Source organism: Eschrichtius robustus, chromosome 18 (genome assembly GCF_028021215.1).
Source record: "Eschrichtius robustus isolate mEscRob2 chromosome 18, mEscRob2.pri, whole genome shotgun sequence".
Lineage (NCBI taxonomy): Eukaryota > Metazoa > Chordata > Mammalia > Artiodactyla > Eschrichtiidae > Eschrichtius > Eschrichtius robustus.
Genome location: NC_090841.1, coordinates 24,336,467 through 24,354,292, shown reverse-complemented (window position 1 = coordinate 24,354,292; position 17,826 = coordinate 24,336,467). Strand labels below are relative to the sequence as shown.

Here is a 17,826-nt window from a genome sequence, read left to right as displayed (position 1 = left end):
AATACTCCTCTAGGAACTTATTTTCTCCCTTTTCAGGACTTCTTTGGGTATACAAGGTAATTATTTTTTTGAATACCATGTATTTTGTATGAAAGCAACAGTTTTCAAACTTTTTCGTCTCAGACCAAAAAGTGTGTCAGTGGAAATGATCAACTAGAGAGATCAGTGAATTAGAAGAGATTAAATATAAATTCAACAGGGATAAATGTAATGTTCTTTTAGGTCCCCAAAATCAATTGTGTAAATATAGGGCAGAGACTTGGCAGTGTTTCACATGAAAAAGAGCCATGGGGGTATATTTGATCTAAAGGCTATAAGGTTCAACGGTGTAAAAGCCATTAGAAATAAGCCAGTGCATTCTTAAGCTGCGTTAAAGGGCACACAGTATCTGTATTATGAGACTGAATATTACCACAATCTTCTGTACTTGTCACTCACTTATTCAACTACTATTTATTACCCAGCTGTACTGAGCTGAAGTTAGATCTTGTCCAGAATTTTGTGTCCCTTTCTGGATGCTAGATTTTGGAAGACATTGACAAACTAAGTAGTATTCAGAGGAAACCAAACAGGATGTTGAGGAGCTGGAAGCAGTGTCATATGAGGAATCATTCATTCATTCAACAAAATAGAATATAGCAGAAGTAACATTGTATGAATTCTGAGTCTAGGCCTCAAAAAGCTTTGCAGCTTCAGCCATTGCCCTCTTAGAACCTGGAGACTACCATGTGAAGAACACCAGGTTGGCCTATGCCTCCTGAAGGATAAAAGACCAAGTTGAGAGCAAGGACTAGCCATCCCAGGTAAAGTCCCAGTGAGGCCATCCTGTACCAACCAGCCCTAGCTAACCTGACCCAGCTCAGAAGAACTGCCCAGCTAATCCATGGAATAGTGAGGGAAAAAAAACGTCGTTGTTGTTAGCCACTAAGTTTTGGGAGTAGTTAGGCAGAAAAGGCTAGTATGAAAAATGTCACATGATAATAAGAGCTTTTAAGAAAAGTAAAGCAGAGTGGGGGAAGGGTAGAGATCAGCAGCTGGAGAGAAGGCAGTTGCAGTATTACTTTTATCATCTTAAAATTCTCTGTAAGGGGATAGTATTTGAGCAAAGACCTGAGGGAGTAGGAAGTCATGCAGAAATCTTAAGAGTATTTTAGGCAGAAGGAAGATCAAGTGCAAAGGTCTTGGAATGAGAACATACTGTGTATTTCTGGAATTGTAAGGAGATTGGCTAGAGTGTAGAGAGAAGGAGAAAAGTGGTAGAAAATATGATTGGAGAGAACATCCAGGGCCAGATGATGACATAGCTGGAGAGCTAATGCTAAGAACTTTGGCTTTTACCTTTAAGTGTAATGGGAATGATATGATCTGGTTTACAATGTGAGAAAGTCTGCTTTGGCAGCTATGGAGAAAAGATAGCTATAGGATGTAAAGAGTGGAAGCAAGGAAGTTAGTAGAGAAAATTGTTACCAAAGAAAGAATGATATTGATTTACACTATGGGTTTTGTAACGAAGGAGGTAAAGAATGGTCCAATTCAGGATATATTTTGAAGATAAAGCCAACAAAGCTCATGGGGGTAGTAAAAATGAAGAAGGGTAACTCCTAGGTTTTTGGGTGAAACAATAATGAATAAGAAACCTTGCTATCGTGAGAAAATTGGAGGACTTCTATGCAATATCTAATACTTAAAATGTTGCATGAATATGTGAAGTCTCTCTTCTGTGCCCATATGGAGGCAGAATTATGTTCACTTAGGAGAAACTATGAGCAGTGAAGATTGGGCCTCTATAAGGAAGAGTATGCTTGTAGTTGGAGCTATCCTAGTTCCCCTTCATGAGATATCAATCAACTAGTAATTACAAGTACCTACTGGGAGCTAGGCACTGGAGCTACAGCAGTGGAAAAAGTGATGTTCAAGCAAAGCAGTAAAGGTAATCTGAGATCGAAAACTGTTGGAGGACAGTTTGTTGGTGATGTAATAGGAGGTATTCATGTATTGTGTAATAGGTAAGAACCCTTTAAGACTCTTCCAACCCTAGGTTTCTGTGATTCTCTAAGGATCTGATAAACTGAATCAGACTCAAAGTATTCTTCAGAGCCTTCTGTCTGTTTTTTTTTTTAAACAGCTATATTGAGATATAATTCATGTACCATATGATTCATCCATTTAAAGTGTACAACTTAGTAGTTTTTGGTATATTTACAGATGTGTACCACCATTACCACAGTCGATTCTAGAACATTTTCATCACCTCAGAAGGAAACTCTGTCATCCTTTAGCTGCACCCGCACCCCATCTCCCAATCCTCAGTTCTGTTCCCTTGATCTGTATGTTTGTCTTTGGTGCCAGTACCACACTGTCTTGATAACCTTTGCCTTGTAATAAGTTTTAATTTTTTGAAGTGTGACTCCTCTTACTTTATTCTTTTTTATAGGATTGTTTTGGCTATTCTGGGTCCCTTGCAATTTCATGTGAATTTTAGAATCAGCTTGTCAATTTTTACAAACAAGTCAACTGGAATTCTCATAGAGATTGTGTTGAATCTGTAAGTCAGCTTAGGGAGTATTGCCATTTTAACATTAAATCTACTGATCCGTGGACGTGGGATGTTTTTCCATTTATTTAGATCTTCTTTAATTTCTTTCACCAATATTTTGTAGTTCTAAAGTGTTTTATTCTTTTTGATACTGTTGTGAATAGAATTATTTTCTTTTTTTTATTATATGTTATTTATTTTTATTTATTTATTTTTGGCTGCATTGGGTCTTCGTTGCTGTGCGCTGGCTTTCTCTAGTTGCACCGAGTGGGGGCTACTCTCTGTTGCAGTGCTCAGGCTTCTCATTGTGGTGGCTTCTCTTGTTGCGGAGCATGGGCTCTAGGCACGCAGGCTTCAGTAGTTTTGGCTCTCAGGCTCAGTAGTTGTGGCTTGAGGGCTGTAGAGCGCAGGCTCGGTAGTTGTGGCTCGCAGGCTCTAGAGTGCGGGCTCAGTAGTTGTGGCTTGCGGGCTTAGTTGCTCCGTGGCATCTGGGCTCTTCCTGGACCAGGGCTCGAACCCAGTCCCCTGCACTGGCAGGTGGATTCTAAACCATTGCACCACCAGGGAAGTCCCTAGAATTATTTTCTTAATTTCATTTTTGAATTGTTCATTGTGAATGTATAGGAATATCATTGATTTTAATATATTGATCTCATATCCTTCAACCTTGCTGAACTTGTTTATTCAAATAGTTTTTTTGGTAGGTTCATTAGGGTTTTCTATATATAAAACTATGTCATCTGTGAATAGAGTTCGTTTTACTTCTTCCTTTCCAATCTGGATGCAGTTTATTTCTTTTCCTTACCTAATTTCCCTGACTAGAAGCTCAGTACAATGTTGAGAAGAAGTTGTAAGCAGGGACATTTTTGTCTTGGTTCTGATCTTATGGAAAAGCACCCAATCTTTCCCCCATTAAGTGGGGTATTAGCTGTGGGTTTTTCATAGATGCCCTTTGTCAGGTTAAGAAGTTACTTTCTATTCTTAGTTTGTTGAGTGTTTTTATCATGCAATGATGTTGGATTTTGTCAAATGCTTTTTCTGCACGTATTCAGGTTATTATGTGATTTTTGTTTTTTGCTTTTTATTCTGTTGATGTAGTGGGTTACATTAATTGATTTTTGGCTGTTAAACCAATCTTTCATCCCTGGGATAAATCCCACTTGGTCATGGTGTACAAAATTTTTTTAGTATATTGCTGGATTCAGTTTGCTAGTATTTTGTTGAGTTTTTTGCATTCACATTCATAAGAAATATTGATCTATAGTTTTCTTGTGATGTCTTTGTTTGGTTTGTTATCAAGATAATATGGGCCTTGTAAAATGAGTTAGGAAGCATTCCCTCCCCTTCTATAAACCATCTAGACCTGGGTTTTCTTTGCATAGTTTTTTGATTACTGATTCAGTCTCTTCACTTGTAAGAGATGTATTTAGATTGTCCATTTTTTCTTGAGACAGTTTCAGTAATTTGTATCTTTTGAGGAATTTGTCTAATTTTATATATGTTTTCTAATTTGTTGAAATAGTTATTTATAGTACTCCATTATAATTATTTTTATTTCTGCAAGGTATGATAGTAATGTCGTCTCTTTGATTTCTGATTCTAGTAATTTGAATCTGTTTTCTTTTTTTCTTGGTCAGACAAGCTAAAGGTTTATTTTGCTGGTCAACAAGCTAAGGACTTCTTTTCAAAGAACCATCTTTTGGGCTGGTTGATTTTCCCTATTGTTTTTCTATTCTCTCTTTCATGAATTTTTGTTTTAATTTTTACTATTTCCTTTCTTCCTGCTTTAGGTTTAGGTTGCTCTTCTCTTTCCAGTGTCTTAAGGTTGAAGTTTAGGTTATTGATTTGAAATCTTTTTTTCTTTTCTTTTTTATTTAATTTATTCATTCATTCATTCATTCATTCATTCATTTATTTTGGCTGCGTCGGGTCTTAGTTGAGGCAGGCAGGATCTTCGTTGCGGCATGTGGGGTCTTTTGTTGTGGTGCGCAGGCTCTTCCTTGCAGCGCATGGGCTTCTCTCTAGTTGTGGTGTGCGGGTTTCCTCTCTCTAGTTGTGGCACACAGGCTCCAGGGCTCGTGGGCTCTGTAGTTGTGGCGCGCGGGCTCCAGAGCACGTGGGCTCTGTAGTTTTGCGGCACGCAGGCTCTCTAGTTGAGGCACGCGAGCTCAGTAGTTGTGGCGTGCAGCTTAGCTGCCCCGTGGCATGTGGGAACCTAGTTCCCGGACCAGGGATCAAACCCGCAACCCCTGCATCGGAAGGTGGATTCTTTGCCACTGGACCACCAGGGAAGTCCCTAGATCTTTTTTCTTTTTTAACTCAGGAACTTAAAACTGTAATTGCTCTCTAAGCACTACTTAAGCTATGGCCTGTATTTATTTCCCAAATTTGTCCTTGCTGTTGATTTCTAATTTCATTCAATTGTGGTTGGAGAACATAATGTATTGTTTCTATCCTTTTAATTTATTGAGGTTTGTTTTATGGCCTATCATATGGCTTCTCCTAGAAAATGTTCCATGTGCACTTGAGAAGAATGTATATTCTGTTGTTGGGTGGAGTGTTCTGTAGATGTCTGTTAGGTCTAGTTGGTTTTAAGTGTTGTCCAAGTCTTCTACTTCCTTGTTGATCTTCTGTCTAGTTCTATCCATTATTGAAAGTGGGGCATTAATTCTTATTGTTGAATTGTCTGTTTCTCTGTTCATTTTTCTTAGTTTTTGTTTCATATATTTTGGTGCTCTGTTGTTAAGAGCATACATATTTATAGTAACACTTTTTTGTTTTAAACTCTATTTTGTCTCATGAGTATAGCCATTCTAGTTTGTCTGTGGTTGGTGTTTCATGATACATCTTTTTCCATCCTTTTACTTTCAATTTATTTGTGTTTTTTTTTTTTTTTTTTAAATTTGGTGTGCGTGTGTGGCGGAGGGGCCTCACCGGTGGTGCCGCCGCCGATGCTGCCGATGCCGCCGCTGCCACCCAGGCCGCCCCACCGCCGCCGCCGCCGCCGCCACCACCGCTGCCCTGCGGTGCGCCCGGCCCGGGCCCCGCACCTCCCCGGGCGCCACGCTCTAGGCCGCACGGCGGCGGCGGCGGCAGCCCGCCACGCCGGGGCCTACGATCGGGGTGCGGGCCCGGGCGGCGGCGGCAACACCCTATTTGTGTTTTTGAATCTAAAGTCTGTCTCCTGTAAACAGCCTTTAGTTGGTTCATGTTTTTTTAATCCAACCCGACAACCTAATGACAGATTGGATTGTTTATTCCATTCACATGTAATTTTATTATTGATATAGTTGGATTTATATCTGCATTTGCTTTTTTTAAAATTTTTATTTATTTATTTATTTGCTGCATTGGGTCTTTGTTGCTGTGTGTGGGCTTTCTCTAGTTGCAGTGAGCGCGGGCTACTCTTCGTTGCGATGCGCGGACTTCTCATTGCGGTGGCTTCTCTTGTTGCGGAGCATGGGCTCTAGGTGCATGGGCTTTGGTAGTTGTGGTGCGCAGGCTTAGTAGTTGTGGCACACAGGCTGTAGAGCGCAGCCTCAGTAGTTGTGGTTCACGGGCTTAGTTGCCCTGCGGCATGTGGGATCTTCCCGGACCAGGGCTTGAACCCGTGTCCCCTGCATTGGCAGGCAGATTCTTAACCACTGCGCCACCAGGGAAGTCCCTGCATTTGCTTTTTGTTCTCCATGTCATGTCTTTTTTACCCCTCTGTTAGTCTTCCTTTATTGCTTTCTTTTGCACTGAATATTTTCTAATGTAGCATTTTGATTTTATTATTTCATTATTTTTGAGGGTTTTTAAAAGTGATTGCTCTAGGGTTTACCATATACATCTTGATTTCTCAGAATCAGCTTCAGATTTATACTAGCTTAATTCTTATAATATATATGGAAATATTACTTCTATATAGCTCTATTCCCACTTTCCCCCTTTTATGGTATTATTGTTATACACATAACATCTACTAATGTTACAAGCTGAACAGTACATTGTTAGAATCATTACTGTCTGCTGTTATTTTCTTAATCTATAACAGCTTTGCTCCTATACACCTTTGTGCTATTACTAGCACATGTATTATGCATGTATTATATTTCTATGTTACAGACCAAACAGTACATTTTATGCACATTTTTTTATAATTACCTTTTCAATCAGTTAAGAGAAGAAAGCAAAATAGGCATTTATATTGTCTTTTATAATTACACAGTTACATTTACTAGTGCTCTTTGCATATGTAAATTCAGATTACCATCTGAGGTCACTTTCTTTCAGCCTAAAGAATTTCCTTTAGTATTTCTTCTAAAGTGGATTGGTTAACAATAAATTCTTTCAGTTTTTGATTATCTAGGATAGTGTTTATTTCACCTTCATTTCTGAATAACAGCTTTGCTGAATGTATAGCATTCTTGGTCAACAGTTTTTTCTTTGAGGACTTTATGTTATACCACTGCCTTCCTGGCCTCCATTGTTTCTGCTAAGTTAGCTTTTTATGTTATTGGGTTCCTTTATAAGTGTCACACTGTCTTTCTCTTGCTACTGTTAAAAGATAAACTGAGGCATATTAAAAATTTTAAGAGTTCGTTTGAGCAAAAATTGATTTGAATTGGGCAGCAGCAAACCGAAAGTGGTTAGGAGCCCTCTAGTGGAAAGATTTTTATAGAGAAGAGGCAGAATCAAACCAAGAAAATTATTTGATTGGCTGTAGTGTAAGCATTTGCTTTACCTGGAAAAGTCTAGTTGGCTGTTTGTGATTGGTTGTCCTCAGGTTTTAATTTCTTAATGTTGAGAGATTTATAGCCTTAGGTTTTAGTTTGATTATGTAGTCTACTAAGGCATTAAAGCCACCTCAGTCTAATGGCCTCATTTTTTAATTAATTTAATGCTACCTTCCATATTTTCTCCTTGTCTTTGACTTTTAGCATGTTTTAATGATGTGTGTTTTAGGCCTTATTAAATTTATCCTACTTGGAGTTTCTTGAGCTTCTTGGATGTGTAGGTTATTGTTTTTCAATAAACTTGGGAAGTTTTTAGCCAGTATATCTTTAAAGATTTTTTTTCTCCTTTCCTCTCCTGGTACTCCCATTTCATGTATTTTTATGGATTTTATGATGTCCCACATTTCTATGAGGCTCTGGTGTTTTCTCCTTCATTCCTTTTTCTCTCTGATCTTCAGTTTGCATAATTGCAATCATTGTATCTTCAAGTTTGCTCATCCTGTCTTATGCCAGTTCAAATCTACTCTTGAGCCCCTCTAGTGATTTTTTGTTTTTTTTAATTTTAGTTCTGTGAATGTATAATGGCTACTTTGGAATCTTTTTCCGTAAATCCAGCATTTGGTCACTCTCAGAGGTAGTTTCTGTTGCTACTTTTTTCATGATGTGTGTATGGGTCATACTGTCATACTTGCCTGTTCCTTTACATGCCTTGAAATATTTTGTTGGAAACTGAATATTTTAGATTATGTATTATAGCAGCTCTGGGTATTGGTCTGCCACTCCCCACCCCCCAGGGTAGCTTGTTATTATTATTTGTTTATTAACTGGCTGGATTACTTTAGTGAAGTAGCCAGAGGTCTTCTCAGCTTGCCTCTCCTGGTGTGAAACCACCATGCCTTGTGGACTGGGAAAAGAGCTGTTGAGGTCCCAGTATTTATTCTAAGGGAGCCATGTCCACGGTAGAGCCTCTGTTCCACTTTCCTGTGACTAAGCCTCAGCACCAGGCAACTGGCAGTAGGAAGAGAAATACGAAAGTCCGTCCTACTCCTCCCAGAAAGAAAGCCCTCTGTCCAGGAGCTGGGGAGAGATGGAGCCCTGTGTTCCTGCTAGACCAGTCCAACATGGAGTCTCTGCCTTGCTGAGCTGGGAGGGGAATAGGAGGGAGCCGTTTACCACAGATTCCTACCTTTCTTACTGACTTTTCATAGATCTTCTCTAGTAGATTTTTCTTTCTTCTTTTTTTTTTTTTAAGACCGTTTCTAGAGGTTTCAAATGGTTGGGGGTTATTACATAGTTTTCACCAGTTTCACTGGGGAGCAGATCAGTGGAACTCCTCTGAAGTTCAGAGAAGTCAGTCTCCAATGTGCTTCTTTGTGATTTTAACATATTTCTTTTAAGATGGGTGGCTTTTAAGAACCCTTCAAATCAGCAGATGGCAATACTTCTTACTTCTGTTTTACAGATTTGGGATGTAGACATTCATAAGTTTTAACGAGAGTTAAGGAATATATGGATCTGCATAAGGAAGACCCAAGGAAAAAAGGAACTTATATATTCTTAATCCTCGCATTGGTGTACTTTCTGTGAAACTCACATTAGTAATAAATTATACAGGCATACCTCAAAGATACTAGGTTCAGTTCCAGACCACTACAATAAAGCAAATATTGCAATAAAGCAAGTCACACGAATATTTTGGTTTCCTAGTACATACAAAAGTTATGTTTACACTATACTTTTGTCTGTTAAGTGTGAAATAGCATTATGTTTAAAAAACAATGTATGTTCATACCTTAATTAAAAAATAAACCTGTTGTAAAAATGGCACTGGTAGACTTACTTTACACAGGGTTGCTGCAAACCTTCAATTTGTAAAAGACTCAGTATCTACAAAGTGCAATACAACAAAGCATGAGAAAACAAGGTATGCCTGTACCTAACTTTGTAACAATTGTTAGTTGTAGAATATTTGCTTATTTTCTCTTGTGCTGGTTAGGATTGTTCTACCCAGATGTTTTGCAGATATTTATTTTTAAAGCACCCACTCCTAACACACTTGTTTATCCTGTTTTCTGTCTCTCTGGAGTGATTTTACTTTTCTGAAACTGGTACTTGATTTAAGAAAATAAGGGAATAGTGATTCATCACTTCCTTCTCCCCATCAAGGACACGTCTCGACTCTCTTCTGTGTACTCAGAGCTGTGCTGATAATACAGAGAGATGTAAGACATGATTGCTCTTCAAGGTATTTATTATCTAATGAGTAGATAGACATATACTTTAAAAGTAAACCACAAGGCATGATTTCAATCTTCCTAAGAAGGAAGAGGACCTGGGATGGGGTTACCGGCTTGAAGAAAGTAGAAAAGGTTTATAACAACCAAATGTTTAACATGGTAGGAATTTAATAAGCAAAGAAGTTTGTAAAGAGAGTGAGAGACAGTGTGGTGTGGTAACCTTCCTGGGAATCCTGACTCCACCTCATTTTAACTCTGTGGCTAGTGTTGGGCAAGTAACTAAACTTTTTTGTGATTCAGTCTCTTTATGTAATGAAAATAAGAATTGAGCAACTGCAAAGGATAGTTGGATGAACCAAATGAAATACTATATTAGAATAATGCCTGGTTACTATGCTCATCACAGTGGTTTTGATCATGGGTTTGCTGAGCCCCAGTGATTTTTGGACAGTATGAATTGATAGTGTCATCAAACTTCATTGAGGTCAACATATATCCAGTGTTAGTTTTTCGATAATTTTGTTTAATTCATTTATTTATTATTTTTTTATTTTTGGCTACGTTGGGTCTTCATTGCTCTGTGCGGGCTTTCTCTAGTTGCGGTGAGCGAGGGCTACTCTTCATTGCAGTGCGCGGGCTTCGCATCGCGGTGGCTTCTCTTGTTGCAGAGCACGGGCTCTAGGCGCGTGGGCTTCAGTAGTTGTGGCAGGTGGGCTCAGTAGTTGTGGCCCATGGGCCCTAGAGCGCAGGCTCAGTAGTTGTGGCACACGGGCTTAGTTGCTCCACGGCATGTGGGATCTTCCCGGACCAGGGCTCGAACCCATGTCCCCTGCATTGGCGGGTGGATTCTTAACCACTGCTCCACCAGGGAAGCCCTGGTAATGTAAATTCTTTACATTTTTTATCATTTAAGATTTTTTGGCTATGTTTGGCCCTTTACATTTTATTATGTTAGGAACTATCTCATCAATTTGCATGTGCACGTGCACAATTCACACACAAACCTCCTAGGTTATGATTGGGATTGCTATGAATCTGTAGCTCTGTTTGGGGCAAATTGACATCTTTACAATAGTGAATTTTTCCAATCCGTGAACAAGACATCCTTTCATTTATTTAGGTCAGCTGTAATTTATTCAATGAGATTTTTCAATTTGTAGGCATATGCATAATTTGTTAAATTTATCCCTAGGTATTGATTTTTCAAATGCTATTATAAACTGTGTTGTTTTAAAAGTTATATATATATATATATACATATATACATATATATATTTATTTATTTATTTCTAGGGCATGAAAAGTTAGTTTTTGTGTATATTGCTGTCATATCCACCATTTTGTTAAATTTGGTTATTAATTCTATGATTTTGTCTTTAGAGCCTTTTGGTTTTCTTGCATACTTAGTCATGTCATTTGTGAAGAATGATAATTTCTTTCTGTCCAGTCCTTTGCAGGGACGGGTGGGGGGGCAATAGAGGAGGACATTTATTTCAATGTCTAGAACCTCCAATGAAGTATTAAATAGAAATGATAATAGGTATCTTTTTCTTGTTGCTGATATAAGAGCCAAAGGTTTCAACATTTTACTACTAAGTATGATATTTGCTATATTTTTTTTAACTCCTCTCACATAAAAGAAATTTCCCTGTATTCTTAGCTTACTGAAAGTTTTTATTGTGAATGTACGTTTTCTGCATTTGTTGAAATGATTATACATGTATTCTTCATTCTGTTAATGTGATGAATTACATTGATTAATTTTCTAATGTTGAAGCCAGTGTTGGATTTCTGATATAAACCTTACTTGGTCGTGAATTTAGTCTGATTTGATAAGCTGATATTTGTTTGTTTTTGCATGATTCACAACACTTCTGACTACCTTCCCAAAGTTTTATGATTTTTGAATGTGGCTTGGGCCATTTAAAAGAAGGTGCATTCTGCAGTTGTAGGATGGAGTCTTTTAAGTATGTCATTTAGATCAAGTTTGTTCATCATGTTATTCAACCTTTTGATATTCTTATTAGTGTTTGTTTTTGTCTAATTCTGCTAGTGGTATATTAAATCTCCCACTGATTATGGATTTGTATATTTTCCCCTTTAGTTCTATGTTTTCCTTATATATCTTGCAGCTATGTTATTAGGTATGTTCAAATTTAAGATTGACTCTTTTAACCCTATGAAATTTCCCACTTTATCTCTAGTATTGCATTTTGCCTTAAAGTGTACTTCATCTGATAATTAGCATACCAATGCCAGCTTTATTTTCATTAGTGTATGCCTTTTTATACTCTTAAAAAGATGGTCTCTTATAACCAACATATAGTTTGCTGGTTTTAATTCATCAACTATGTTAAGATATAATTTGCATACAATAAAATATATATTTAAATGCACAGTTTGATGAGATTTGACAAATGTATACACCCATGTAACCAGTAATATAATGAAGACATAGAACATTTCGAAACTCAAAAGGTTCCTTGGTGTCCCTTCTCATTGCCAATCCCTACCCCAACTTGGACAATCACCGTTCTCCTTTCTCCCACTATTGATAGTTTGTGTCTTTTCTAATGTTTCATGTAAGTAGAATTGTACAGTATGTACTATTTTGTGTCTGGTTCGTTGAAGAGATAAAGCAGTGCAGAATATTGGGCTCATCACAGTGCATTTCCTCATCTCCAAGATCTTGGCCCTCAACACCTGGCTGACTTGGTAGACCTCCAGTGCTTTCATACTGATGTGTTTGAATTTTATTAAAGTCTTCTAGTTGGTGTTAATGGGAGGGTTGGTTTAAAACCTGATAGTTCATGATAGCCCAAAGCAGAAGAGCTCCACTAGTATTTAGTGAAAGTACAAAGGTTCAGAGATCAAGAATGAGGGTGAGTATTCTAACTAAATGGAATCCAGATGATTCCCCCAAGAAACCTGAGCAGGATCGAAAGATTCAAAACTGTATTGTTTCCATTAAATAAAGGATATGTATCCTATATATTTTATATCAGTCAAGATTCAGTGCCAGAAACCAGATGTTTTAAGCAGGAGAGCATTTAGTGCAGGGAATGAATGGTTACAAATTGTTGGAAGGTCTAAAGGAGAACATTTTAGACTTGGCTTACAAGAATGGCTCCCCTGGTAATTACAGAGCTGCTCTGTCAGGAGAGCTACTCATTGACTACCTCATGGACTGCCGCTGGAACTGTACGGAAAGCACAGTTGCGGCCATCACTACACCATGATTTCACTTGCTAGCAGCAGTAATAAAGAGGCCCAGCAAGAAAACCTTTCTCTTCAGCCTTTCAAATCTCACAAGACTGCCTCTCATTGATAGATCCTAATTTTAATCAAACACTACTTGAAGAGAATATAGGAATCGTAGTTTTAGGCTTAGGAGGTTTTCCAAGTTTTAGGAAAGTAGAATGAGTGCCGAACCCACAGTTTCTGCCATGCACATAATTGAAAAGTCCGGTGTCCCTCTAATTAAAAGAGGGTGAAGGGTAATTCAGTTATTCTGAATAAACTGTCAGTTTTTTTCCTTTAACATCGCCATCAATAAATATAATGTTTAATGAGACTTTCGATCTTCCATGCCTTTGATTTTTTTTCTTTCTGCTAAATGAGCATGTTATGGCCAGTGATTTAAATATCCAGAATGCATATCAATCAATTAAAGGTTACGTTTGAGTTCAATTAATATTTTGGTATTTGTTGAGGATATACAAGATGCCTGGCATTACATTGGTAACTCTCAAAATTTAAACAGCTTGTTACCAAGATTGACATTACCTAATTCTGAGATCATTTTCAAAGATAATCCTGAAGTCAGTTTATTTCATAATCAAGTGCATATGGAAACTTGCATCAATTTCATTTTTAATTCTTATTGTATATTCAAGGACACTCTGTGATATAATCCGTAAGTGTTTATAGCGATTCAGATCTTGATGTGAAAATGTCAGTGATATCCTCAAGGGTAAAAAGCTAACTATAGCTCCTTCAGCATTGCCCTTATGCTGTTCTGTTTCCCTGCTTTCTTCCCCCCCCCCTTTTTTTTTCTTTTTCCTTTTTAAAGTGGGTGGTATGATATCAGTAAAAGGCCTGGATAAAGTCAGGACAATATACACACCAATGCTATCTAGATGTTTTTGGTTTGTTGTGAGCTACTGAGGTCTTATGATGTTTTCAACAGCTATAGATCATTTGTACTCAAGGGGAGAAAAAAAAATAAAAACAAACACAAAGAGACTGGTGAACTGTAATATGATCGTTAGTTCTAGTGTTAAGCAATGAAAGTGTTCAGGACTAGAAGTTAGAAGGCGTATGATGCTTAAATAGCTTTAACGTGACAGTTTCGGGGCCAGTATTTTTGTATGTCAAATAGCGTCTGTTTGTGATTTATAATGATTCTGAATTTGAAATTCACCTCAGTTTTCCTCTTGCTCTTTGCATTAGCAATAATTCATTGTGAAGAACTCTAAAAAAGAACTGACAATTTTATTTTAGGGCACAGTCACTCTAAGTCTGTACTCCATAAGTATTATATTTCATTTGAGACTTTAAAAAATGTCAGTAATGAAGTGTGTTTTAATCCATTTACTTTTCTTTGTCCTCTCAGGTGGATCTCCTTACTTAGCAACCAAAATTAATGAAGCAAAAGACTTGCTAGAAGCAGCCACCAAACACTGATTGATGCTCAAGGACCACTCTGAAGGAGAAAAAGGGGGACCTTATAAAAAATGTCCTGCAAGTTAATCTAAATCATGACCTTCATAATTTTCATACATGTAGTGACCACAATCATTTCTTCCACTACTAAGCTATATAATAATAAAAGATGAACAATCCATCTTTGTTTTATCTTCCAGAGGAACACGTTAAAGTTCAATCACTGATCTTTCCCCCTTATTTTCTTCCTCTCTCTGGTAGTCATACATTCTAAGACTTCTGTTAGTCCCGAATTCCTCCCACCCCCCCTCCCCCCTAACCCCCCATACAAGTATAATCATCTGTAATATAACTGGAATTTGTGAGCGATGGGTAGAAAGTTTCTTGCTGCCTATATTTATGCTCGTGTTGTCCCTTGTTTCCTCAGAGAAATTTAGTACTCTGCCTATGTAAGGTGCTTTAAATATTTTGAGACCAAACACTGACTGCCATCCCGGGGAAGTGATTTGAAAGTTGATTGAATTTACTAAATGGTGTTTTGTAAAGCAGTGGTTAGTAAAGAACTCTGCTCTCCCTGAGACCCTATAACTGAAGCATGAGAAGAACTTGGAGAGCTACTAAAATGATTAAAGGTTTACAAAATGAGCCCTGTGAGGAAAGCCTGAAAAGAGCTGGGAGAAGTCTGAGGGATTTGTATTTAATTATAGTCTTCTGGTACTCTATATTTATTCAATTATTCATTCTACAAATATTTATTAACCACCTGTAACGTGTGAGGCACTGTAAGTTTCCTCGAGAGTTACAGGTGTGAACCAGTCATGGATCCTGACCCAAAGGGACTTACATTTAGGGAAAAGATAAACCACACGAACACTATTTGAGAGGCAATGCTAAAGAAGTTCAAAAACAGAAAACAATATTTTAAATTGAGCATCAGGGGGAGCTTCATAGAATCACGAGTAGCATAGACGTTGGCTTTAAAAACAATGAGATATACCATATGAGTGGTGACTCTTCTGTTTCCCCTGAGATTAGTCACAATTAGCAGAACTAGGATGTATTAGTTAGTTTGATTAGAGCGCAGGGTTTCTCCAAAGCAGGGGATGACCACATGGTCTGGAAGTCCTGGCCCTGAAATGTACAGCGTGTTAAATTATTTTCTCAAAACAGCCCCTGGTCATCATCACTTTACTATTCCAAAAGCGAGAAAAGAGACTCAGAGGCAGAATACCAGCATTATTTTCTAGTACTCCTTTACAACCCTGGGTTCATCCCAGATAAGATGAACTATTGTATTTCATCTATCTTAAAATGCTTTCTTAATATTCTAGACGCATGTTTCAATTTATGACATCCTGTAGTGGGGGAGTTTTCTTTTTTTTTCTTAACATCTTTACTGGAGTATAATTGCTTTACAATGGTGTGTTAGTTTCTGCTTTATAACCTAGTGAATCAGCTATACATATACATATATCCCCATATCTCCTCCCTCTTGCGTCTCCCTCCCTCCCACCCCCTAGGTGGTCACAAAGCACCAAGCTGATCTCCCTGTGCTATGCGGCTGCTTCCCACTAGCTATTTTACATTTGTAGTGTATATATGTCCATGCCACTCTCACTTTGTCCCAGCTTACCCTTGCCCCTCCCCGTGTCCTCAAGTCCATTCTCTACGTCTGCGTCTTTATTCCTGTCCTACCCCTAGGTTCTTTAGAACCTTTTTTTTTTTTTTTCTGTTTTGATTCCATATATATGTGTTAGCATATGGTATTTGTTTTTCTCTTTCTGACTTACTTCACTCTGTATGACAGACTCTAGGTCCATCCACCTCACTACAAATATCTCAATTTCGTTTCCTTTTATACCTGACTAATATTCCATTGTATATATGTGCCACATCTTCTTTATCCATTCATCTGTTGATGGACACTTAGGTTGCTTCCATGTCCTGGCTATTGTAAATAGAGCTGCAATGAACATTTTGGTACATGACTCTTTTTGAATTATGGTTTTCTCAGGGTATATGCCCAGTAGTGGGATTGCTGGGTCGTATGGTAGTTCTATTTTTAGTTTTTTAAGGAACCTCCATACTCTTCTCCATAGTGGCTGTATCAATTTACATTCCCACCAACAGTGCAATAGGGTTCCCTTTTCTCCACACCCTGTCCAGCATTTATTATTTGTAGATCTTTTGATGGCCATTCTGACTGGTGTGAGGTGATACTCATTGTAGTTTTGATTTGCATTTCTCTAATGATTAGTGATGTTGAGCATCCTTTCATGCGTTTGTTGGCAATCTGTATATCTTCTTTGGAGAAATGTCTATTTAGGTCTTCTGCCCATTTTTGGATTGGGTTGTTTGTTTTTTTTGATACTGAGCTGCATGAGCTGCTTCTATATTTTGGAGATTAATCCTTTGTCAGTTGCTTCATTTGCAAATATTTTCTCCCATTCTGAGGGTTGTCTTTTCATCTTGTTTATGGTTTCCTTTGCTGTGCAAAAGCTTTGAAGTTTCATTAGGTCCCATTTGTTTATTTTTGTTTTTATTTCCATTTCTCTAGGAGGTGGGTCAGAAAGGATCTTGCTGTGATTTATGTCATAGAGTGTTCTGCCTATGTTTTCCTCTAAGAGTTTTATAGTGTCCGGTCTTACATTTAGGTCTTTAATCCATTTTGAGTTTATTTTTGTGTACAGTGTTAGGGAATGTTCTAATTTCACTCTTTTACATGTAGCTGTCCAGTTTTCCCAACACCACTTATTGAAGAGGCTGTCTTTTCTCCATTGTATATTCTTGCCTCCTTCATCACTCATTAGTTGACCAGAGGTGCTTGGGTTTATCTCTGGGCTTTCTATCCCGTTCCATCGATCTATATTTCTGTTTTTGTGCCAGTACCATACTGTCTTGATTACTGTAGCTTTGTAGTACAGTCTGAAGTCTGGGAGCCTGATTCCTCCAGCTCTGTTTTTCTTTCTCAAGATTGCTTTGGGTATTCGGGGTCTTTTCTGTTTCCATACAAATTGTGCAACTTTTTGTTCTAGTTCTGTGAAAAATGCCATTGGTAGTTTGATAGGGATTGCATTGAATCTGTAGATTGCTTTGGGCAGTATAGTCATTTTCACAGTGTTGATTCTTCCAATCCAAGAACATGGTATATCTCTCCATTTATTTGTATCATCTTTAATTTCTTTCATCAGTGTCTTATAGTTTTCTGCATACAGGTCTTTTGTCTCCTTAGGTGGGTTTATTCCTAGGTATTTTATTCTTTTTGTTGCAATGGTAAATGGGAGTGTTTCCTTAATTTCTCTTTCAGATTTTTCATCATTAGTGTATAGGAATGAAAGAGACTTCTGTGCATTAATTTTGTATCCTGCTACTTTACCAGATTCATTGATTACCTCTAGTAGTTTTCTGGTAGCATCTTTAGGATTCTCTATGTATAGTATCATGTCATATGCAAACAGTGACAGTTTTACTTCTTTTCCGATTAGGATTCCTTTTATTTCTTTTTCTTCTCTGCTTGCTGTGGCTAAAACTTCCAAAGCTATGTTGAATAATAGTGGTGAGAGTGGACAACCTTGTCTTGTTCCTCATCTCAGAGGAAATGGTTTCAGTTTTTCACCATTGAGAACGATGTTGGCTGTGGGTTTGTCATATATGGCCTTTATTATGTTGA

General features: G+C 37.8%; 1 protein-coding gene across 1 annotated transcript in view; it reads left to right on the top strand.

Moving 5' to 3' along the window:
• The window catches only part of DNAJC15 (DnaJ heat shock protein family (Hsp40) member C15), a 64,053-nt gene extending 49,716 nt beyond the window's left edge, over positions 1-14,337 (top strand). The window contains exon 6 of the mRNA XM_068526662.1: positions 14,107-14,337. Coding sequence (XP_068382763.1) covers positions 14,107-14,177 — 71 coding nt within the window. The 3' untranslated portion in view covers positions 14,178-14,337. The remainder of the gene's footprint in view (positions 1-14,106) is intronic.
• The last annotated feature ends 3,489 nt before the right edge of the window (positions 14,338-17,826 follow it).